The sequence below is a fragment of the Schistocerca cancellata genome, chromosome 5 (genome assembly GCF_023864275.1).
Source record: "Schistocerca cancellata isolate TAMUIC-IGC-003103 chromosome 5, iqSchCanc2.1, whole genome shotgun sequence".
NCBI classification, from domain to species: domain Eukaryota; kingdom Metazoa; phylum Arthropoda; class Insecta; order Orthoptera; family Acrididae; genus Schistocerca; species Schistocerca cancellata.
The window spans coordinates 38,680,439-38,705,888 of record NC_064630.1 but is presented as its reverse complement, the minus strand read 5'-3'; the positions used below and the strand labels follow the sequence as shown (position 1 = coordinate 38,705,888).

Genomic DNA, 25,450 nt, shown 5'->3' with positions numbered 1-25,450 from the left:
TGATGATGGTCGAAGTAGAGAGGATATAAAATGTAGACTGGCAATGGCAAGGAAAGCGTTTCTGAAGAAGAGAAATTTGTTACCATCGAGTATAGATTTAAGTGTCAGGAAGTCATTTCTGAAAGTATTTGTATGGAGTGTAGCCATGTATGGAAGTGAAACATGGACGGTAAATAGTTTGGACAAGAAGAGAATAGAAGCTTTTGAAATGTGGTGCTACAGAAGAATGCTGAAGATTAGATGGGTAGATCACATAACTAATGAGGAAGTATTGAATAGGATTGGGGAGAAGAGAAGTTTGTGGCACAACTTGACCAGAAGAAGGGATCGGTTGGTAGGACATGTTCTGAGGCATCAAGGGATCACCAATTTAGTATTGAAAGGCAGCGTGGAGGGTAAAAATCGCAGGGGGAGACCAAGAGATGAATATACTAAGCAGATTCAGAAGGATGTAGGTTGCAGTAGGTACTGGGAGATGAAGAAGCTTGCACAGGATAGAGTAGCATGGAGAGCTGCATCAAACCAGTCTCAGGACTGAAGACAACAACAACAACAGGTATCAAAAGTATAGGGGATGGCAGATTACTTAAACGAGTAATCAATCATAAACCAACATCAAAGAAAAATATAGGGCGACCAAGGAACAGACGGCTTAAATGAAGATGAAACAGGCTGTAAACCCACTTCATGAAGTGAAGAAGATGTGTTCGATTTTTGTTTCTTGAGTGACTTGAGTTCGTATAAAATTGCTCTCCATAACAAGGAGGAGATGTTGGGGAATTCGAGTATTGATCAGGTAAAAGTTGATACTTCTTTTACTGGTGGTAAGGGCAGTTCCGAGCGAGTTTCAGAGTTCGAGTGCAGAAGTTTCGGAGTTTTTGTGAGCCGAACGATGTTACGTCCAATCGCTGGAATACGGAAGACACGCGGGGAACGTAGCTGGTGTTTGTGAGACCGCGAGAATTCAGTAGGCTGTGTATGCTGGCAAAGAAGGGAGTCAGCTGTGAATGAAGGCGGCGGGACACGGGGGAAAGGCGCTGGTGAGAGCTGACGATGACTCAGCGCGCGGCTGCCGGAACGCAGCTGGCCTGCGAAAAAGGCGCGCTTCGCTCACAACACTGAAAAACTACAAGGGAGCTCTCTCTTAAACTACAGCTACACCGTCTCTCCAACAGGAAGGGTGTCGCTTCTGCGACTACTCACTGCACACGAGCTGTGTTTGTTCGTTTGAACGACTTCGTCTTCTCTGGGACGTCGACCTCCAGCAAGAAGAGCTCCACCAACCAACTGGGCGCTTTCTCTCCTTCAGACCCCTCTCCCAAAATTCCGACGGATGGAACTGATGGATGTGCCGTGTGTTGCTTCTGTGACGATTACGTGACAACGAACGTGAAGTTGACAGCGATAACAGTTACAAACTGTCTCAGCAAAACGTTTTGTGAGCTTATACACTCCTGGAAATGGAAAAAACAACACATTGACACCGGTGTGTCAGACCCACCATACTTGCTCCGGACACTGCGAGAGGGCTGTACAAGCAATGATCACACGCACGGCACAGCGGACACACCAGGAACCGCGGTGTTGGCCGTCGAATGGCGCTAGCTGCGCAGCATTTATGCACCGCCGCCGTCAGTGTCAGCCAGTTTGCCGTGGCATACGGAGCTCCATCGCAGTCTTTAACACTGGTAGCATGCCGCGACAGCGTGGGCGTGAACCGTATGTGCAGTTGACGGACTTTGAGCGAGGGCGTATAGTGGGCATGCGGGAGGCCGGGTGGACGTACCGCCGAATTGCTCAACACGTGGGGCGTGAGGTCTCCACAGTACATCGATGTTGTCGCCAGTGGTCGGCGGAAGGTGCACGTGCCCGTCGACCTGGGACCGGACCGCAGCGACGCACGGATGCACGCCAAGACCGTAGGATCCTACACAGTGCCGTAGGGGACCGCACCGCCACTTCCCAGCAAATTAGGGACACTGTTGCTCCTGGGGTATCGGCGAGGACCATTCGCAACCGTCTCCATGAAGCTGGGCTACGGTCCCGCACACCGTTAGGCCGTCTTCCGCTCACGCCCCAACATCGTGCAGCCCGCCTCCAGTGGTGTCGCGACAGGCGTGAATGGAGGGACGAATGGAGACGTGTCGTCTTCAGCGATGAGAGTCGCTTCTGCCTTGGTGCCAATGATGGTCGTATGCGTGTTTGGCGGCGTGCAGGTGAGCGCCACAATCAGGACTGCATACGACCGAGGCACACAGGGCCAACACCCGGCTTCATGGTGTGGGGAGCGATCTCCTACACTGGCCGTACGCCACTGGTGATCGTCGAGGGGACACTGAATAGTGCACGGTACATCCAAACCGTCATCGAACCCATCGTTCTACCATTCCTAGACCGGCAAGGGAACTTGCTGTTCCAACAGGACAATGCACGTCCGCATGTATCCCGTGCCACCCAACGTGCTCTAGAAGGTGTACGTCAACTACCCTGGCCAGCAAGATCTCCGGATCTGTCCCCCATTGAGCATGTTTGGGACTGGATGAAGCGTCGTCTCACGCGGTCTGCACGTCCAGCACGAACGCTGGTCCAACTGAGGCGCCAGGTGGAAATGGCATGGCAAGCCGTTCCACAGGACTACATCCAGCATCTCTACGATCGTCTCCATGGGAGAATAGCAGCCTGCATTGCTGCGAAAGTTGGATATACACTGTACTAGTGCCGACATTGTGCATGCTCTGTTGCCTGTGTCTATGTGCCTGTGGTTCTGTCAGTGTGATCATGTGATGTATCTGACCCCAGGAATATGTCAATAAAGTTTCCCCTTCCTGGGACAATGAATTCACGGTGTTCTTATTTCAATTTCCAGGAGTGTACAAGGGAGCTCTCTCTTAAACTACAGCTACGCCGTCTCTCCACCAGGACGGGTGGCGCTTCTACGACTACCCACTGCACACGAGCTGTGTTTGTTTATTTGAACGACTTCGTCTTCTCTGGGACGTCGACCTCCAGCAAGAAAATCTCCACCAACCAACTGGGCGCTTTCTCTCCTTCAGACCCCTCTCCAAAAATTCCGACGGATGGAACTGATGTATGTGCCGTGTGTTGCTTCTGTGACGATTACGTGACAACGAACGTGAAGTTGACAGCGATAACAGTTACAAACTATCTCAGCAAAACGTTTTGTGAGCTAATAGAAGAGTCTGAAAAACATAGCCCATCACCGAATGCAAGGAGCACTAACTGTGTTACTGCTCTTGTATGCTCGCAATTATTCCTGTTCCAACAACAACCGATAGGCGAGGTAATTATATTTGTTGCCATTTACGCAGGCAACATATTAACAATTGTTATGGCGAGGATTACCCATCTGGCGGCTTGGTCCGAGTTTGTTCAGCTCCCAATCTGCCAATGGCCAGCAGTCGCGTTTCATTCGGTAAATGATGGCTGGATATCATTCTACTTCGGCTGCCTTGTGTCAGTTCCGCAGCTGACGTTCTTATCTCAGACATTTTGTAGTTGCCGAGTACAGACGGCTCAGACTGGCGGCAGGACCGCTTGTTAGCTAGTGCTAGTTTCGTCAGTTTCGTATCAGTTGTGTTAAGGACACCCATCACATCACGCACTCCTTGATCCGAAATACATCCTACGCTTCAGTGAAACAAGTTATATCTAACATAGAGGTTATGCCGTCTTTGCGATCTATAAAGTCTTACTTCGACCGAATGCGTTTCGTTTTATTTAGAAGCATCATCAGTGGCCACTGTGATAACTATGGTTTTATTCACAAATCACCTTACGACATCACAACGCAGTTTCTTGCTAGAAATTACTTGTTTAGTACTCATGTTTCTTGGTTCTTTACATTATTTCCATTTACTATAATTTTTTTCTTCTATGTGGCAGTTTGTGAAGGGGGAGGAGAAGGTGATGTGTCCTGACTTACGTGTATGTGTGTCCTCTAAGACTTTATGCTGTCGCCAAGGACAGGGTAACCCCCTCCCCCCTCCCGTATTTCTTGTAAAATTGCGACTGCGAATGAGTTGGCTCAAAAACAAAAGTTATTTCTATTTTTGTGATTTTCCATTTTTTGTATACTGATGAGATGACGAATAATGTTGGCTTGCAATACCGTTATTTTAGTGGGTGAACCATTATTAGCAAGCAGTTAGGTACTATTACTGAATGAAAGGCCTAGTCAGAGCCTAGACAAGCGTCATCATGCTGAATACATTGGCAAATTCTTCGAAACGTAATGAAATCTATGGATGCTGATTAAAATGTAGTGCTTTACTTCTCATAGTTTTACTTAAAGGTAAGGTAAGTAACGAGAGATTTATCGACATTATTCTGGAAACAATATTTTGTCTACTAAAGATACACTACTAGCCATTAAAATTGCTACAGACGCGAAATTTAAGCGACAGGAAGAAGATGCTGTGATATGCAAATGATTAGCTTTTCAGAGCATTCACACAAATTTGGCGCCGGTGGCGACACCTACAACGTGCTGACATGAGGAAAGTTCCGAAACGATTTCTCATACACAAACAGCAGTCGACCGGCGTTGCCTGGTGAAACGTTGTTGTGATGCCTCGTGTAAGGAGGAGAAATGCGTACCATCACCTTTCCGACTTTGATAAAGGTCGGATTGTAGCCTATGGCGACATTGCTGCTCGCGTTGGTCGAGATCCAATGACTGTTAGCAGAATATGGAATCGGTGGGTTCAGGAGGGTAATACGGAACGCCGTGCTGGATCCCAACGGCCTCGTATCCCTAGCAGTCGAGATGACAGCATCTTAGCCGCGTGACTGTAATGGATGGTGCAGCCATGTCTCGATCCCTGAGTCAACAGATGAGGACGTTTGCAAGACAACTACCATCGACGACGACGACGTTTGCAGCAGCATGGACTATCAGCTCGGAAACCATATGGGCCTTTCTGGATATAGAAAATGTTCGACTGTTGCCCTGCCCAGCACATTCTCCAGATCTCTCACCAACTGAAAACGTCTGGTCAATGGTGGCCGAGCAACTGGCTCGTCATAATACGCCAGTCACTACTCTTGACGAACTGTGGTATCGTGTTGAAGCTGCATGGGCAGCTGTTCCTTTACACGCCATCCCAGCTCTGTTTGAGTCAATGCTCAGGCGTATCAAGACCAGAGGTGGTTGTTCTGCGTACAGATTTCTCAGGATCTATGCACCGAAATTGCGTGAAAATGTAATCACATGTCAGTTCTAGTATAATATATTTGTCCAATGAATACCCGTTTATCATCTGCATTTCTTCTTGGTGTAGCAATTTTAATGGCCAGTAGTGTAAATCATTTGGAGGTCAATAACTGAGACTGCATTCGCCGCCCGGTGTGACCGAGCGGTTCTAGGCGCTACAGTCTGGATTCGCGCGACCGCTACGGTCGCAGGTTCGAATCCTGCCTCGAGCATGGATGTGTGTGACGTCCTTAGGTTAATTAGGTTTAAGTAGTTCTAAGTTCTAGGGGACTGATGACCTCAGATGTCAAGTCCCATAGTGCTCAGAGCCATTTGAACCATTTTTTGAGACTGCATTCACTGTGCGGAATCCGTATTAGGTTAGACAAAAATAGCACATCGAGTATACACATAGAGAGCCGCAGGACTGGTCACGGGATTTTTCTGAGTCACGGTAGAGTGTCGTGGAAACGCTGTGGAATGTAAACTGGTCGCCACTGAAGGTTACACGGCAGCTGTCCCGTCAAAATAAACCCAAAGAAAATCAGGACGTGTTTTTAAGCAGCTAATCTAATAAAATGCTTCGGTGCCCTACACATCGCTCGTACAGCGGTCTGGCAGTGAGATGAACAGCGGCGCTGTACCGACCTGCAGCTGGCGCAGGACCTCGGCGTGCGCCGCCCGCAGCTCCTCGGCCTCGCGCAGGTCGGCGCCCAGCTTGGTCAGGTCCGGCGCCGCCTCCAGCAGCTTCAGCTGCAGCCATTCTCCGCTCTGCAACACAAGGGGACGCACGTTGTCTTCAAGCTGCAGCAACTTTTAAAAGAGGTGTCACAGTGCGAGCAAGCTGCGCGCGCTATGGAACGTGGGACACTGGAGGCCGGCTTTATATATATATATATATATACACACACACACACACACACACACACACACACACACACACAGATATATATATATATATATATATATATAACAATACAGAGTTAAGGATTATTATTTCTGTTATTTACCCCATTCCTTAAATGGCACATAAAGCATATACTATATTTATAGATTTATTTATTCCTATTCAAGAATTCAACTATGGTATAGAACGAGTTGTCAAGGAGATATGATTTCAATTTATTTTTGAAGCTATTACTGCTGTCTGTCAGACATTTTATTTCATCTGGTAATTTGTCGAAAATTTTTATAGCAGCATATTTTACCCCTTTCTGTGCCAAAGATACGTTGAGTAACGGGTAGTGTAAGATTTTCTTTTTTCTGGTATTATAATCATGAATGTCACTGTTTTTAAACTTGTCCATGCTGTTGAGAAAAAATTTCATTAGTGAGTAAATGTACTGTGAGGCTGTTGTGAGAATTCCCAATCTTTTAAAAAGATGCCTAAAGATGTGAGACTATGAACCCCACACATTATTCTAACCACTTTCTTTTGAGCAGTGAATATTTTTGTCTAAATGTTGAGTTACCCCAAAATATTATTCCATATGACATCAGAGAGTGAAAGTATGCAAAGTATGTTAGCTCACTAATTTCTGTATCCTCTAAACTGGCAACTATTCTGATTGCAAAAGTTGGTGAACCTAGTGGCTTCACAAGATCGAAAATATGAATTTTCCAGTTAAGATTCTCATCTTTGTGTACACCCAAAAACTTAGTATGCTCTACCCTGTCTACTGACTTCTGCTGACGTGTTATATTTATTGAAGGAACTGTACTTTTTGCAGCAGAAAATTGGATGTACTGTGTTTTTTCAAAGTTTAGAGCAAGAAAACTAATTAATGACTTTTCCAAAGACCTTATTTGTATCATTTACTGGATTAATAATGATACTTGTATCATCAGCAAACTGTGTCAGTTCAGCTTCCTGTTTCAGATGGGAAGGGAGGTCGTTCACATACATCAAGAACAGAAGGGGAACCATGATTGAACCCTGTGGAACACCTACTGCAATTTCACCCCAGTTAGATGAAGTAGCAAACTTATTTAAATCGCTCGGCACAGTGCAGCATCTCGGCGCCGCATTGCCTCAACACGTCTTTGGAAGTCCCCTGCAGAAATATTGAGTCATACTGCCTCTATAGCGGTCCACAATTGCGGCAGTGTTGCCTGTTCAGGATTTTGTGCACGAACTGACCGATTATATCTCATAAATGTTCGATGAGATTCACGTAGTGTGGTCTGGGTGGTCAAATCATTCGTCGGAATCGTCCAGAATGTTCTTCAAACCAATCGCAAACAATTGTGGTCCGGTGAAATAGCGAACTGCCATCGAAAAAAATTCCATCGTTGTCTGGTAACATGAATGGCTGCAAATGGTCTCCAAGAAGTCGACCGTAACCATTTCCAGTCAATGATCGGTTCAGTTGGACCAGAGGACCCAGTCCAGTCCATTCCATGTAAACACAGCCCACACCATTGTGGAGCCACCACCAGCTTGCACAGTGCCTGCTTGACAACCTGGATTCATGGCTTCGGGGGCTCTGCGTCACATTGCAACAACACCATCAGCTACAGCAAACCGAATTCGGGACTCGTCTGACCAAGCCACGGCTTTCCAATCGTCTAGGGTCTACCCAATATGGTCAGGAGTTCAGCAGAGGCGCTGTAGGGGATGCCTTGCTCTTAGCAAAGGTACTCGCGTCGGTCGTCTGCTGCCACAGCTCATTTATGTCAAATTCCGGCACACTATGCTAACAGGTACGTCTGTCGTACGTCTGACATTTATTTCTGGTGTTACATCGCCCAGTGTGTTGACTGGAATACTCTCTTTCAAATTCTAAAGGTGGCAGGGGTAAAATACAGGGAGCGAAAGGCTATTTACAATTTGTACAGAAACCAGATGGCAGTTATAAGAGTCGAGGGGCATCAAAGGGAAGCAGTGGTTGGGAAGGGAGTGAGACAGGGTTGTAGCCTCTCCCCGATGTTATTCAACCTTTATATTGAGCAAGAAGTAAAGGAAACAAATGAAAAATTCGGAGTATGTATTAAAATCCATGGAGAAGAAATAAAAACTTTGAGGTTCGCCGATGACATTGTAATTCTGTCAGAGACAGCAGAGGACTTGGAAGAGAAGTTGAACGGAATGGACAGAGTCTTGAAAGGAGCATATAAGATGAACATCAACAAAAGCAAAACGAGGATAATGGAATGTAGTCGAATTAAGTCGGGTGATGCTGAGGGAATTAGATTCGGAAATGAGACGCTAAAGTAGTAAAGGAGTTTTGCTATTTGGGGAGCAAAATAACTGATGATGGTCGAAGTAGAGAGGATATAAAATGTAGACTGGCAATGGCAAGAAAAGCGTTTTTGAAGAAGAGAAATTTGTTAACATCGAGTATAGATTTAAGTGTCAGGAAGTCATTTCTGAAAGTATTTGTATGGAGTGTAGCCATGTATGGAAGTGAAACATGGACGGTAAATAGTTTGGACAAGAAGAGAATAGAAGCTTTCGAAATGTGGTGCTACAGAAGAATGCTGAAGATTAGATGGGTAGATCACATAACTAATGAGGAAGTATTGAATAGGATTGGGGAGAAGAGAAGTTTGTGGCACAACTTGACCAGAAGAAGGGATCGGTTGATAGGACATGTTCTGAGGCATCAAGGCATCACCAATTTAGTATTGGAGGGCAGCCTGGAGGGTAAAAATCGTAGAGGGAGACCAAGAGATGAATACACTAAGCAGATTCAGAAGGATGTAGGTTGCAGTAGGTACTGGGAGATGAAGAAGCTTGCACAGGATAGAGTAGCATGGAGAGCTGCATCAAACCAGCCTCAGGACTGAAGACCACAACAACAACAACGTCGCCCAGTGTTGCTTGCCTCTTAGCACTGACAGCTCTACGCAAACGCTGCTGTTCTTGGTCGTTAAGTGAAGGCCGTCGTCCACTGCATTGTCCGTGGTAAATATGCCATGTCCGTGGTAAATATAGTATTATCGATATACTCTTGAAACTGTGGCTCTCGGAATATTGAACTCTCTAACGATTTCCAAAATGGAATGTCCCATGCATCTAGCTACAACTACTATTCCGCGTCCGAAGTCTGTTCAGTCCCGTCGTCCGCCCATAATCACGTCGGAAACCTTTTCACATGAATCAGATGAGTAGAAACGGCATCTCCACAAACGCACTGCCCTTTCACACCTTGTGCACGCGACACTACCGCCGTCTGTGTGTGTGCGTATCGCTTTGCTTTAGTGCCCGAGCCCGCTACCTCCGCGCTGCTGTTGAATGTTGCACAGAATAGACGACAGCTCTGTATCAATGAGTAAAGGCGTATCCGATCTTACACAGGAAAAGAGTCGGACCGCAAGAAGCTTTCGAACTAAATTACGGAACACATAAATGCATTTAGGTGCAACGTCCGAATAAATCTACCATAGCTATGACGACGCGGGACATTACTATTTAAAAAAACAGTCGTAAGTTGCACAATGTTTTTTATTAACTCGAGAACTACGCGTTTCCATCGGATAGGGCATCATCAGATTAACTGAAAATATAAGAGGACGACATCATTACAATAAATCCGGCGTGGTTCTGTCTTGGACTACTATAAAAGCAAATATAAAGTTCAGAAACCGATCGAATAAAATTATACAGTGAAACTGAATGAAACTAACATTAAAAAATTACACATTTTCTGCAAAAAGGCGTCCGTCATGAAGGCGATACCAAATAAAACGTACTAAAAGGCAATCTATATGGAAAAAATATTAAACTTAGTGAAACAAAAATCCCGGGATGAGGCATGAGGAGAAACAGAAAAATGCTTATTACCTCATGCAGGCGACGACAGGCATAGCGTGCAAACTGTAAACACAGCCGTACACTACAACTGGCCCCAGAAGCCTGCCTGTGTTCACTTAGTGCATACGTATCAGTGATAGTTCATGCAAAATATAGTGCTAGTAGTAATGACAATAGCCAAGTGGCGCTGCCGTCGGGTGTGCGGTGGTGATAACAACGGGCGTAGAATCTAAATAGCGGATAAATTACGAAATAAATAAAAAACAAAATAGAGCACATGTTAATACACACAACTCAGAACATGCTAGATCGAAAGTAATGCATAGAAACATAGAGAACTCTTATGTTCAAAAGCAGTATAAAAAATAATCAAATAAAATACGTAGAGCAACAAAATAAAGATTTACTTCAAATTTATGGTTAAAAAGTAACAGTGCCAAAAACATAAAACAATAAAATACAACTGCATATACATGTTCAGCGACCGAGGCCCTGGTAATACAAAACTAAAAGCTAATAAACTGTTTAAAAATGGGAAATATGCAATCCTAGAAAACCTGATTTTTGTCTGATAACTAATTATTGAATAGCATATCCTTCTTGGCGTGTCAATGTTTAAAAAATTTCGATGTCTTCAGACAGATTGAGCCTCTTTCCTTTGGGAACGTGGTGCAAATCCGTTGAGTTACCGAGCGTAAGTGGTTGGTAGCCACTAGATTTAATGTGCTCAGCGAAGGCGGAACTATGCTTAACCCTGCTCCTGAAACCTAATTTTAAAAGCCCTTCTCGTCTGGCCAGTATAAGCAGCACTCTAGTACATATACGCCAGAGACAGCACAATTATTTTTCTGCGGACGCTCATTGTGAATGTATTTGTAACACTGAAAATGCAGATGAAACACCTCCTGTACCATCTAGTTTTTTCGCCGTTTAATAGCCGTTCATAAATTGTAATACACCGCTAATTTTGAATCTGTAAGCATTATTGAAGAAACTATATTTAGTATGTAATGGATGTAATAGAGTATTTATTTCATACCGTATATAATGGCAGCTTAGTCCGGGGACCTTTGCGCCCGCATGGTACTATTCCACTTGTCGACGTCGGAGGCACGGCCCTGCTGCATCAATAACCTCCCGCGAAGCGCATCCAAACAGAAGCAAGTCGGAAGGGGTCTTGCCTTGGCACGCAGAAGTTCGTTTGCATTTTTGTGGCGACGAAAACGCTGAAGTATTGTTGCGATGATGAAAGATGTCTCGCCCAACGACTCACCGCGCTTTTGTTCACCATCGGGTCTCCATAGACATTCTGCAAGCGCCTATGAATATCTACGATGCACTGGCTTTCCACCGAAAGAAACTCAGTAACAGCTCTCTGCCTAGAACGCACGTCCATTACAGACGCCACTTTGAAGGCTAAGTATAGCGGGCCAATCATCGAAACTTCATGAAACTGTAGTGGCTGAAGCGAAAATATCCCACGATGTCCCACAACAAATTCAGCGTTTTTTCAGCCGAAATTGGCCGAGAAAATTGCACTAATTACTGAATACCTCCGTATTTATGAGTGCCCTAAATCACAAAAATAGCTCCCAAATCAATAAATCGATACGTCAATAAATACATATACTGAAAATAGATTAGTAAGTTTTCTTAGTATTTTTAATTTCGTTACAATCATTTTATTTTCAAGCGAAAAGGTGTAAGCACTTAAACGCTTATGTACGTATTATGTGTATCTTTTATACGCAATGTAAGCTGATAATAAATGCTTTTTGAATTACAAGGCATTGTTTTTCTACATCTTTACAATGTCTGGACTGTTTTTGTTGTGACACCTTAAGTTGAAAATGTATATTTATAACGAATTTTTGCGTTCTTTCTAAAGTAGCATATTGCAAATACTGTTCAAAATTGTATAAATTACAATTTAATATTTTATTATATTTGTAATGATGTATTTTATTATTTTTTGAAGTTCCCGGTTCTTATTGTTATTTTTGTGTTGCCAAGAGTAATATTTTCCTGATTTCACAACAATGAACAAATATTTGCTTAAGCAACATTTTTGTTAGGTATTTTAATGCCTGAAAGGATGCTTTATTATTGTTTAAAATTACATTCACAAGTACCAGTTATATCTACAGCAAAATAAAACTCGAAATAGGTAACCGGCTACAACCAACAAACAAAAATATGAATTAATCCACCGATCCACCTCAAAACACGTCGTGGGAAGAAACAAAACTGACTGACATAGATAATTGTTGTAATTTATCTTTTACAGAAACAAACGTGGTACACCCGTGAATGTAACATGCTGTAGAATAAAAATAGAGCACGCAGTGCAGGAACTTTTTAAACAATCTGCGTTCACAGCAATGCCGTGAGAAACAGCCAGCCACACAGGTTTCAGAGAGAAAGGGTGCTGGCAATCACGACGTTTATGCACCACAAGTTTGGTTTTTCAGCGTGATTATGGTCGCACGATGGGAATTAACAGTTTCGGAACGTGCAATGGTAGTTTTGCTAAATGCATGGGACATTCCATTTTGGAAACCGTTAGAGAGTTCAATATTCCGAGAGCCACAGTTTTAAGAGTATGTCGAGAATACTATATTTACCACGGACATAACATACACTCCTGGAAATTGAAATAAGAACACCGTGAATTCATTGTCCCAGGAAGGGGAAACTTTATTGACACATTCCTGGGGTCAGATACATCACATGATCACACTGACAGAACCACAGGCACATAGATACAGGCAACAGAGCATGCACAATGTCGGCACTAGTACAGTGTATATCCACCTTTCGCAGCAATCCAGGCTGCTATTCTCCCATGGAGACGATCGTAGAGATGCTGGATGTAGTCCTGTGGAACGGCTTGCCATGCCATTTCCACCTGGCGCCTCAGTTGGACCAGCGTTCGTGCTGGACGTGCAGACCGCGTGAGACGACGCTTCATCCAGTCCCAAACATGCTCAATGGGGGACAGATCCGGAGATCTTGCTGGCCAGGGTAGTTGACTTACACCTTCTAGAGCACGTTGGGTGGCACGGGATACATGCGGACGTGCATTGTCCTGTTGGAGCAGCAAGTTCCCTTGCCGGTCTAGGAATGGTAGAACGATGGGTTCGATGACGGTTTGGATGTACCGTGCACTATTCAGTGTCCCCTCGACGATCACCAGTGGTGTACGGCCAGTGTAGGAGATCGCTCCCCACACCATGATGCCGGGTGTTGGCCCTGTGTGCCTCGGTCGTATGCAGTCCTGATTGTGGCGTTCACCTGCACGACGCCAAACACGCATACGACCATCATTGGCACCAAGGCAGAAGTGACTCTCATCGCTGAAGACGACACGTCTCCATTCGTCCCTCCATTCACGCCTGTCGCGACACCACTGGAGGCGGGCTGCACGATGTTGGGGCGTGAGCGGAAGACGGCCTAACGGTGTGCGGGACCGTAGCCCAGCTTCATGGAGACGGTTGCGAATGGTCCTCGCCGATACCCCAGGAGCAACAGTGTCCCTAATTTGCTGGGAAGTGGCGGTGCGGTCCCCTACGGCACTGCGTAGGATCCTACGGTCTTGGCGTGCATCCGTGCGTCGCTGCGGTCCGGTCCCAGGTCGACGGGCACGTGCACCTTCCGCCGACCACTGGCGACAACATCGATGTACTGTGGAGACCTCACGCCCCACGTGTTGAGCAATTCGGCGGTACGTCCACCCGGCCTCCCGCATGCCCACTATAGGCCCTCGCTCAAAGTCCGTCAACTGCACATACGGTTCACGTCCACGCTGTCGCGGCATGCTACCAGTGTTAAAGACTGCGATGGAGCTCCGTATGCCACGACAAACTGGCTGACACTGACGGCGGCGGTGCACAAATGCTGCGCAGCTAGCGCCATTCAACGGCCAACACCGCGGTTCCTGGTGTGTCCGCTGTGCCGTGCGTGTGATCATTGCTTGTACAGCCGTCTCGCAGTGTCCGGAGCAAGTATGGTGGGTCTGACACACCGGTGTCAATGTGTTCTTTTTTCCATTTCCAGGAGTGTATTTACCACGGACAATGCAGTGAACGACGGCCTTCACTTAACGACCAAGAACAGCAGCGTTTGCGTAGAGCTGTCGGTGCTAAGAGGCAAGCAACACTTGGCGATATAACACCAGAAACAAATGTCGGACGTACGACGGACGTACCTGTTAACATAGTGTGCCGGAATTTGGCATAAATGAGCTGCGGCAGCAGACGACCGACGCTAGTACCTTTGCTAAGAGCAAGGCATCCCCTACAGCGCCTCTGCTGAACTCCTGACCATATCGGGTAGACCCTAGACGATTGGAAAGCCGTGGCTTGGTCACACGAGTCCCGATTTCGGTTTGCTGTAGCTGATGGTATTGTTGCAGTGTGACGCAGACCCCCCGAAGCCACGAATCCAGGTCTCAAGCAAGCACTGTGCAAGCTGGTGGTGGCTCCACAATGGTGTGGGCTGTGTTTACATGGAATGGACTGGACTGGGTCCTCTGGTCCAACTGAACCGATCATTGACTGAAAATGGTTACGGTCGGCTACTTGGAGACCATTTGCAGCCATTCATGTTAGCAGACAACGATGGATTTTTTTTTTTTTGATGGCAGTACGCTATTTCAGCGGACCACAACTGTTCGCGAATGGTTTGGAGAACATTCTGGACGATTCCGACGAATGATTTGACGACCCAGACCAGCCTACATGAATTTCATCGAACATTTATGAGATGTAATCGAGAGGTCAGTACCTGCACATAACCCTGCACAGCAAACTTCTGCAATTAGAGTCAGCGTGGCTCAGTATTTCTGCAGGGGACTCCCAATGACTTGTTGAGTCCACGCCACGCCGAGCTGCTTCACTGTACCGGGAAAACCAAGGCCCGACACGATATTAGGGGGCATCCATGACTTTTTTCACCGCAGTGTGTTTCTCTTTTTCAGAAACGCTTTTAGTGCTATTGGCAGTCTGTGTTGTACGTCCTTTCTACTTCGGCGTTGATGAGTCATTTTGCTTCTGAAATAGCAAAAATCATTCACTACTTTCAGTGTCTCTACTAACTTCAGTGTCTCATTTCCTAATCTAATTTCGTCAGCACCGCCTTCTCGACGTAATCGCCCTGCAGACGTACACATTTTTCACAACGCTGACGCCATGATTCCATGGCAGCGGCGAAGGCTTCTTTAGGAGTCTGTTTTGACCACTGGAAAATCGCTGAGGCAATAGCAGCACGGCTGGTGAATGTGCGGCCATGGAGAGTGTCTTTCATTGTTGGAAAAAGCCAAAAGTCACTAGGAGCCAGGTCAGGTGAGTAGGGAGCATGAGGAATCACTTCAAAGTTGTTATCACGAAGAAACTGTTACGTAACGTAAGCTCGATGTGCGGGTGTGTTGTCTTGGTGAAACAGCACACGCGCAGCCCTTCCCGGACGTTTTTGTTGCAGTGCAGGAAGGAATTTGTTCTTCAAAACATTTTCGTAGGATGCACCTGTTACCGTAGTGCCCTTTGGAATGCAATGGGTAAGGATTACGCCCTCGCTGTCCCAGAACGTGGACACAATCATTTTTTCAGCACTGGCGGTTACCCGAAATTTTTTTGGTGGCGGTGAATCTGTGTGCTTCCATTGAGCTGACTGGCGCTTTGTTTCTGGATTGAAAAATGGCATCCACGTCTCATCCATTGTCACAACCAACGAAAAGAAAGTTACTTTCATGCTGTCGTTGCGCGTCAACATTGCTTGGCAACATGCCACACGGGCAGCCGTGTGGTGGTCCGTCAGCATTCGTGGCACCCACCTGCATGACACTTTTCGCATTTTCAGGTCGTCATGCAGGATTTTGCGCACAGAACCCACAGAAACGCCAACTCTGGAGGCGATCTGTTCAACAGTCATTCGGCGATCCCCCAAAACAATTCTCTCCACTTTCTCGATCATGTCGTCAGACCGGCTTGTGCGAGCCCGAGGTTGTTTCGGTTTGTTGTCACACAATGTTCTGCCTTCATTAAACTGTCGCACCCACGAACGCACTTTCGACACATCCGTAACTCCATCACCACATGTCTCCTCAACTGTCGATGAATTTCAATTTGTTTCACACCACGCAAATTCAGAAAACGAATGATTGCACGTTGTTCACGTAAGGAAAACGTCGCCATTTTAAGTATTTAAAACAGTTCTCATTCTCGCCGCTGGCGGTAAAATTCCATCTGCCGTACGGTGCTACCATCTCTGGACGTATTGACAATGAACGTGGCCTCATTTTAAAACAATGCGCATGTTTCTATCTCTTTCCAGTCCGGAGAAAAAAAATCGGAGGCCCTAGAACTTGAATGCAGCTCGTAATTCGCCTATTTTTCATTAATGTTGTTTTACTTTTATTGATATGCATATTATCAGCTCATGTCTGCGCAGTGCGAGTTTCTGCTGACACTCTAATCACCTCGTCGTCTAAGCGACGGTAAAGCCTAATCTTCCTGAAGTTTCCTGGCACATCAAAGTTATCTGCCGTACCAGAACTCGAACCTGGGACCATTACCTTTCGCGGGCAAGTGATCTACTAGCTGCCGTATCCGAACACGATTCACAGCCCGCCCTCACAGCTTCACTTCCGCCAGTACCTCATCTGCTACCTTCCAAACGTCACCAAAGTTCTCACGCGTACTTTGCGAAATTAGCATTCCTCGAAGAAAGGATACTGGGGAGAGACGCCTAAGCCGCAGCCTAGGAGATTGGAGATTTTTTCCAGAAGGAACGGTCGCTCTGCAGCGGAGTGTGCGCTGATTTGAAAATTCCCGGCAGATTAAAACTGTGTGCCGGATCGGTTCTCAAACCTGGGACCTTCCTGAGAACTTCTGTGAAAATTGGAAGGTGGGAGAAGAGGTACTGGCGGAAGTGAAGCTGTGACGACATGTCCGTGAGCCGTGCTGGGGTAGCTCAGTCACTGGAGTACTCGTCCACGAAAGGCAGGAGGTTCCAGGTCGGCGTGCTGGTCTGGCACACGATTTTAAATCTGCCGGGAACTTTCAAATCAGCGCACACTCCGCTGCAGAGTGACCCTTCATTCCTACTGTTCCTCCTTTCCAACAGACGTTTGATATTTGCAGATTCATTGATTTCGAAAGACGGCCAGACACTTGCTCACCTTCCAGCTTATCCGCAGGCACGAAGTTTATTCTAGTTATACATTATTGATTCTTATAAATTTATAAATTACAGTGTGCAGTAATCAGTCCTCCTTTTTAGATGTTATTATGCAAATCCAGATTTCGGCTAGTAGCTAGCCATTCTCAATTCGCTATTTTTTTTATTCTCAATGCATCCAAGTACCTGTTGTTCGGGCGTCAGTCACAGTTCTTCCCTGTTTTTCGGGCGTCAGTCACAGTTCTTTGAATACTAGTAGTATTCATGCATTAAGAATAAAAAAAATAGCGCATTGAGAATGGCTAGCTACCAGCCGAAATGTAGATTTGCATAATAAAATCTAAACAGGACGACTGATTGCTGTACTCTATAATCTATAACTCACATACAGTCGCTGAGTGCATCCACTTTCCGAATGGAAGGTAACCTGATGATTGTTGATTCTTTCCGGCGTTTGCTTCGGTAAGACAAGAGTACAACAGAAGCAAAAGGGAACTGAGAGGCTCGCCCTTTGGCCGCATACTAGGAGCGGCTGTTATCGCTGAAACTACAGATTTTCACTTACATCGGTTATTTTCAACGACAGTTTAACCTGAGTGTGAAAACCGCTGAAAATAATCGATTTCTAAAATAATCGATTTTCTGTTTTTTGTTCCCATTATTTCCCATAAAAAACGTAGAAATCGAACAAAGACAGAAAAATTTTCTCTCTCTCAGTTTCAAAGTACACGGAATCAAAATACTAAATTAAATAGGCAAATAAAAAGAAAACTCAATCCACCTGCCGTTCGCTGCTCTTTCTCGAAAAGTGGTAAATAGCTGAATACTAGAAAAGGAATCACCGGTATTCTCCTAATGATACCAATTTTTTGAAATTACGCTCAATAATCACGTCGTAATTGGGGATCATACCAGTATCTGCGTATCAGGAATAGTCAATGCTAAAGGCTGAAAACTGAGGCTGGAGGACTGTATGTTTCATTTTAATTTGTCTGTTTTCAAGGGCTACAAGCAGATGAAAGCACATTAAGTACACAGGAAACAGATCAGCTATTCTGCTTTTATTGAAAACTGTGAATGAATTGTTAAGTTATAAGTTTTCTCCTTATATGATTCCGGAAGTTTGTTGTGACTCCTGCCGCTCTTAATCTTTTAAAGCAAATGGAGCACTGATACCACACCAACGGCGACAGCGTGAATCTGTCATACAGACCAGGTGGGGAAAATCTCGCAATGTACACGCGTACCACCCAATAGGCCGCGCCACGTAGTAACAGGTACATTATTGTCTCAGCAATGTTGTGCCAACCCTTATGCCATGTGTTTGTTGGTCGTTTTTGACGGCATTGTTATTAAAATAACGCTAATCGCTTTTCCCGTTTTCTATAATAATGCAAAGTTTCAAAGTAATGGAAATTTTATGAATAATAGTTACTCGTTTTTTAAAAAAGGCTTATGGAGAAACCGAATAATTTAACACAGTATAACTTTACATATCCCTCACTATGAATAAAAGTTACTCGATTTTTAAAAAGGTCTTATTGAGAAACCGAATAATTTGGTACAGTATAACTTTACATATCCCTTACTATCAAAATGTTTGTAGATGTACAGAAAGTAAATATCCTACGATGAACTAACTATTCTAGTACTGTCAACGTTTGTACAACCTCGCGAGGGTCGAAACATTATCATAGCAGATGTCACTCACTTATCTTGCTATGGCTGCTTCGTTGTCTAGGGTATCGGTTCCTGTTTATGCTTACCAATCAATACGTCCAAGGTTTATCGTTCCAGTAAAAGTCGCTGGAATATTGTTGGCTGTTTACATCATTAGTATTTATTCATAAATTCTTGACACTTTCTACAACACCACTTGTTAAGTAACCGAACTGTACAACATTTCAACACAACACAAAAAACGTGATAGTTACACTGAACAATCTCGACAACTATAATGGCGCGATTTACGCCTAAAATTTCTACAAGCATCACGTACATAGCTTCCAGATCCATCTAGAAGAGGATGTAGTTCAAATGAATTTTATTATGATTATCTTAATTGACATTAGTTTACAGTTATAATTTACTTAATGTTTTCAAGAAAAGGTTATTTATGTAAAGATTTAGGCGCCTAATAATTAATAAAAAAGGTCGCAATTTTGACAATACAAAACTATCAGCTCGTCACGTCAGCTAGGCACGGCGAACGCCAGGTCTGTTGCAGGCTTATCACTATAAATCTCTTATTTTTGGACAAAATGTTTGGTATTGTTTCGGATTCTGCAGTTTTATTTGTATTGAGTGACTTGTGCAACCAGTGAAATCCATAATTCATCACACTTCTTAGCAAAGCATATACTGCTGTACTTGAATGGCAGTTAACTTTTAGTTTGTTGCACAGTGAGTGTATATTCTACAGTCCTTTTATCACCGAGGGATCTCAAAATGTGTTACATGCATAGCGGGTTTCATAGGTAGTCTTTCTTATTAGTGAAAGAGTTGTATGTCAAAAATTTAAATGTGTATTGAGTGTTAGCACCTGGGACTATTTTTATTATACTCATAATGGTGGTGTCTCCCTGAGACAGGAAAATGTGAAACTATTGGCGGTAGTTGACCAACACACATTGTTCTGAGAGATTTCTGCAATCAATTAAGTGTGCAATTCATTACACTTCTTAACACATAGTGTACTCCTGAACTTAAATTTCCACCTGTTTTAAGGATTGACATACAAAAACAACTTCACGGTCCAGCACCAACAGAATTCGTGCTTCTTTACCTTATTTGTAAATCTGAGGAAGTTACGTTTGTACTGGGTTGCTTTTACAAGAAACTGTGAACATATTGGTGCTCTTCTTTAGGTATCTTGGTTGACTATGGGGGTGAGGAGCACTGAATGTTAATGAAATATCTTGCGATTGTACACGTCGGGGGAGGGGGTGGGGGACAGAAGAAGAGGCAAAAGAGAGATAGTTGTTTTATCAAATAAAATTTTTTTATCTTATAAACTTTCTCCTTTCAGTTGCAAGAGGGGAATATTTATCTTTTCTAATGTGCGCGTTTAAAAAAGTTTAAGCTCAGCAGTATTTTCGATGTATGAAGCTGTTTTGGTTCCTGTTTAGAATTCCTTTCGTTGAAAACGACTGTAATCAAATGACTGGCAACAGTTGGACATTTACACATGTAAATTAGTTCACATTTCCAGTGACGATGTCAAACGAAAATAAATAAATAAATAAAAGAAACGAATTCATTGTAAGGGGGTTGGGTTAAGTTTTGTTAACAAAATGGATTAAGTAAATATAGTTACTTGAATGTAAAACTTTCGGAACTTGCAATGGGGCAAAGCATCTTCTCATATTGATCTACGTTTGTTTCGACAGGATTCAGTAATACAGAACTATGGTCTTCATTTGTAGCTTTACGATAGTAAGAAAATCTTTCAGCTAAATAAAACTGCAGAATCCAAAACAATACCAAACATTTTGTCCAAAAATAAGAGATTTATAGTGATAAGCACGCCCAGGCGTTTCTGCCTGCAATAGACCTGGCGCTGGCTGTGCCTAGCTGACGTGACGTCACGAACAAGCGCCGAGGCCTTCCTTTGAGTCCGTGTTGGCAGTGGCGGTGTTCCGGTCCAGCGGCGACGCTGCTGCTGCGGGCTGGTCCTGTTCTCCAGCGCCGCCGCCGCCGCCGCCGCCTCCTCAACAGGCGGCGCGTGCGCTACGCCCTGCCGCTACCCGCCTTCCAGTCCGGCCACCTCTCCGCATTTTCCAGGAATCCCGCCGCTTTTTCCTCATCTTGCAAGCTGCGCAAGCCAGCGTACTTTATACTCTGCCCACCACACACTCAGTTTCCTGTCTCGTTAATCTTGTTTTGTCGAACGATGTCACGTGCGACGTTTTTCATCAATGCAGCACGGGGCGCTGCTATTCATTAGACCTCGTGACTAGCATATCGTATACAGCGTACGCTTCGATATAATTATGTTGAATTCTCCGCGCTCGCTTTCTTTGCTAATCTGAGGTCGACTGCAAGCAGTTTATATGAGCTAAGTCTGGGACAGTTGGACCAGTGGGTGGGAGGGACCAGAGGCGTGTTCCAGAAATCCGCCGATACTTGTGGTGCAGATGTGTTGCTGTTACCTTAGTTTCACTTCTGGAGAGTAATCACATTCTCTGTTTTTGTAAGCCCAAAAGTTATGAAACTAACTTGAAATGGTCACCGATTTCGCTGCCTAGAGACAGAAGTCGATCTCGTCCATTTCTTCCAGACAATCGGGAGAGATGGACCACTGTTATTTGGAAGAGATGGAGCACTTGTTTTAATGTGAGAGAGATGGAGCACCAATATTCAAGAAAGGTAGTAGGAGTAATACACTAAATTACAGGCCCATATCGTTAACGTCGATTTGCAGCAGGATTTTAGAACATATATTGTGTTCGAACATTAGGAATTACCTCGAAGGAAACGGTCTATTGACACACAGTCGCCGGCCGGAGTGGCCGTGCGGTTCTGGACGCTACAGTCTGGAGCCGAGCGATGGCTACGGTCACAGGTTCGAATCCTGTCTCGGACGTGGATGTGTGTGATGTCCTTAGGTTAGTTAGGTTTAATTAGTTCTAAGTTCTAGGGGACTGATGACCTCAGCAGTTGAGTCGCATAGTGCTCAGAGCCATTTGACACACCGTCAACATGGGTTTAGAAAACATCGTTCCTGTGATACGCAACTTGCTCTTTATTCACATGAAGTTGATGTGTTGGCAGAAGAGCCAACACCGTGTTGCTAGAGGAGGCCGAAATGCACGCGTTAAAGCTCACGCAGGCTGGCGTGAGGTCTGGAACTGTTAAGGGAATTATAGTAGCAAATAAAGTACGTAGTTGATGTAATACTTAACTTTAATCCCTAATTGGAGAACATCGCTCTTGTTGATACATGAATTATAATCTCAATATAAACTCGTAATGGCGCCTTGCTAGGTCGTAGCAAATGACGTAGCTGAAGGCTATGCTAACTATCGCCTCGGCAAATGAGAGCGTATTTGTCAGTGTAGCTTCGCTAGCAAAGTTGGCTGTACAACTGGGGCGAGTGCTAGGACGTCTCTCTAGACCTGCCGTGTGGCGGCGCTCGGTCTGCAATCACTGACAGTGGCGACACGCGGGTCCGACGTATACTAGCGGACCGCGGCCGATTTAAAGGCTACCACCTAGCAAGTGTGGTGTCTGGCGGTGACACCACAGAAGTGCTGAGTGGTATTGAGAAGGGATTTCAGATCGATATCGTATTTCTTGATTTCCGGAAGGTTTTTGACACTGTACCACACTATCGGCTCGTAGTGAAATTGCGTGTTTATGGAATATCGTCTCAGTTATGTGACCGGATTTGCGATTTCCTGTCAGAGAGGTCACAGTTCGTAGTAATTGACGAAAAGTCATGAAGTAAAACAGAAGTGGTTTCTGGCGTTCCCCAAGGTAGTGTTTTAGGCCCTTTGCTGTTCCTGATCTATATAAACGATTTGGGGGACAATCTGAGCAACTGTCTTCAGTTGTTTGCAGATGACGCTGTCGTTTATCACCTAATCAAGTCATCAGAAGATCAAAACAAACTGCAAAACGATTTAGAAAAAAAATATCTGAATGGTGCGAAAAGTGGCAGTTGACTCTGAATAACGAAAAGTGTGAGGTCATCCACATGAGTGCTAAAAGGAACTCGTTAAACTTCGGTTACACGATAAATCAGTCTAATCTAAAAGCCGTAAATTCAACTAAATACGTAGGTATTACAATTACGAACAACTTAAATTGGAAAGAACACATAGAAAACGTTCTGGGAAAGGCTAACCAAAGGCAGCGGTTTACTGGCAGGACGCTTAGAAAATGTAACAGATCTACTGAGGAGACTGCCTACACTACGCTTGTCCGTCCACTTTTAGAATACTGCTGCGCGGTGTGGGATCCTTACCAGATAGGACTGACGGAGTGCATCGAAAAAGTTTAAAGAAAGGCAGCACGTTATGTATTATCGCGAAATATGGGAGAGAATGTCACAGAAATGATACAGGATTTGGTGCGGAAACCATTAAAAGAAAGGCGTTTTTCGTTTCGACGAAATCTTCTCACGAAATTCCAATCACAAACTTTTTCCTCCGAATGCGAAAATATTTTGTTGGCGCCGACATACATAGGGAGGAACGATCACCACGATAAAATAAGGGAAATCAGAGCTCGTACGGAAAGATATAGGTGTTCATTCTTTTCGCGCGCAATACGAGATTGGAATAACAGAGTATTGTGAAGGTGGTTCGATGAACCCTCTGCCAGGCACTTCAATGTGATTTTTCGGAGTATCCATGGAGATGGAGATGTAGATATTAAATTTAGGTTCAAGGCATGTGGAATAATCCCACTGAAGACTGCCGTAGTCGCAGACTACGCTTATTTGTCAGAAGATACGTCTGTGCCAACAAATCGAAGAGCAGAATCTCACACAGAGACCAATGAACCAATTGAAAAGCTCATAGAAAGACCCGGTAATCACAAGCACAGCAGAAGAGCAGAGCTGTGGCCACAACTCAGATTCCTCAACTCCACATTTTACTCCTACTAAACCTGAAACTTCCAAGATTATCATTTCAAACCTGACTACTCCTAAGCCAACACACGCAGAACTTTTGGAAGATGTCACATGCTCCATCTATTCATAAAACCACGAATTCTAAAGAGAAAGACTGCAACTGTATCCAAGTGTCTAAACTCTGCTGAAATACTGAAACTGTAAATTCAAGAGGGGTAACGAAAGAAAGCAAAAACAAAAAGGCTCAAAAAGATCACCAAAGGATACTAATGGAGAGAAAACAGACTGAAGAAGCTGTAAAAAGTGCAGTAAATAGGTCACCGTGTTCATCAGATGCAGACATTGCAGAAGGTTACGAAAATGGAGGGAGGATGATGAATTTGCTGGGTGGTTTGAAATGTATTACAGAATTAACAAAAATGACCGTTGGATTCAGTGTGTCTCCTATTCACGATGATCACACGAATGTTGTTCAACATTTGACAATAAGTGTAATTGCAGTGGTAAGAGACAAGCACTGTACACTAATGCTTGAACAAAACCAACAACTCATTACAAAAGCCAGTGTTAAATCTAGATTCATAATGAACCGGTAATATAGTTTCGGACTAAAACATTTGATAGTATAATTCTCTATTCATTACAACATCTTCCACATAAAGATATGTAATTTCAATTGAGTCTTTTCCTCGTTTATAGCCACTTTTATATGGTCCATCTTTCCCAATATACTAGCAACACACTGGTCCATCTCGCCCATACACCTGCGAGTGAGATGGACGGCTCAAGTACATTTTCATTTTATCATATATCTTGTATTTTAAGTGCCAATGATACCCTATACGAACATGCTGCCAGAAGTAGAAAAGGTTGAAAAATACACAAATTTTACGCTGAAGGGAAGGAATGGTCCAACTCTCTCTACCCTATGTGTAAGCGAATCATTCAACAACAAGGCTCTTTGTTCGTTGTAACTTAAATTTTCTCGCAGTAAGAGTTCCTTCTGCTGTAACATAACAGACGCTATCGCCCACAGAGGAAAATTACTTCAAATTACAAGGTGTACAACTTTGCTTGCGCCGTTTTTTCCCCAACATTTGAGGCTTTAATGAAACAAATTGGTTACACCTCCATCATTCAAAGTATTTTCCATCGCTGGCCACTACTTTCTCCCATCTTTCGGGAAATGTAAGAATCCCGCGTCCAAATATTGTTCATCTTTTGAAGTGATCCACGAATCGATCCAATTTGTGACTTCTTCATGAGATCGGAAGTGTTGGTCAGCCATGCCATGGCGCCATTGATCTAAACAGGTGATAGGCAGAGGGAGATGGAGAATTTTTCATCCCCGGTCACAATCCGATGCAGAAATCCCTTACGTTTATGCCTCCGAAGCAACTGTTCACAAACACACGAACGTCTTTCAACGTCTCTTGGTTTCCGCTCACACGGGACACAAGTTCCTTCTTTCTGAATCATGCCCATAGCCTTGAGACGTATTGAAATGGCTTCCTGTGTCACTCCCACTAATCGTGTCAATTCTTCTTGAGTTTGACGCGAGTCTTCACTCAGCAATGTCTCCAATTCTGCATCTTCGAAAACATTCTCTCTTCCCCCACTATGCCGGTCTACGACGTTAAAATCACCGTTCTTGAATCGTTGAAACCACTCACGACACGTTCTTTCACTAACAGCGTCCTTATCATACGTACTTCGGAGCATTCGA

The 25,450-nt window shown here is 44.4% G+C and overlaps 1 protein-coding gene across 2 annotated transcripts in view; it reads right to left on the bottom strand.

Annotated features, from left to right (window-relative positions):
- The window catches only part of LOC126187459 (titin), a 947,541-nt gene that overhangs the window by 356,140 nt on the left and 565,951 nt on the right, over nucleotides 1-25,450 (bottom strand). For both annotated transcript variants that reach the window (XM_049928552.1, XM_049928553.1), the window contains one exon: nucleotides 5,861-5,983. In XM_049928552.1, the coding sequence (XP_049784509.1) occupies nucleotides 5,861-5,983 (123 nt within the window). The remainder of the gene's footprint in view (nucleotides 1-5,860; nucleotides 5,984-25,450) is intronic.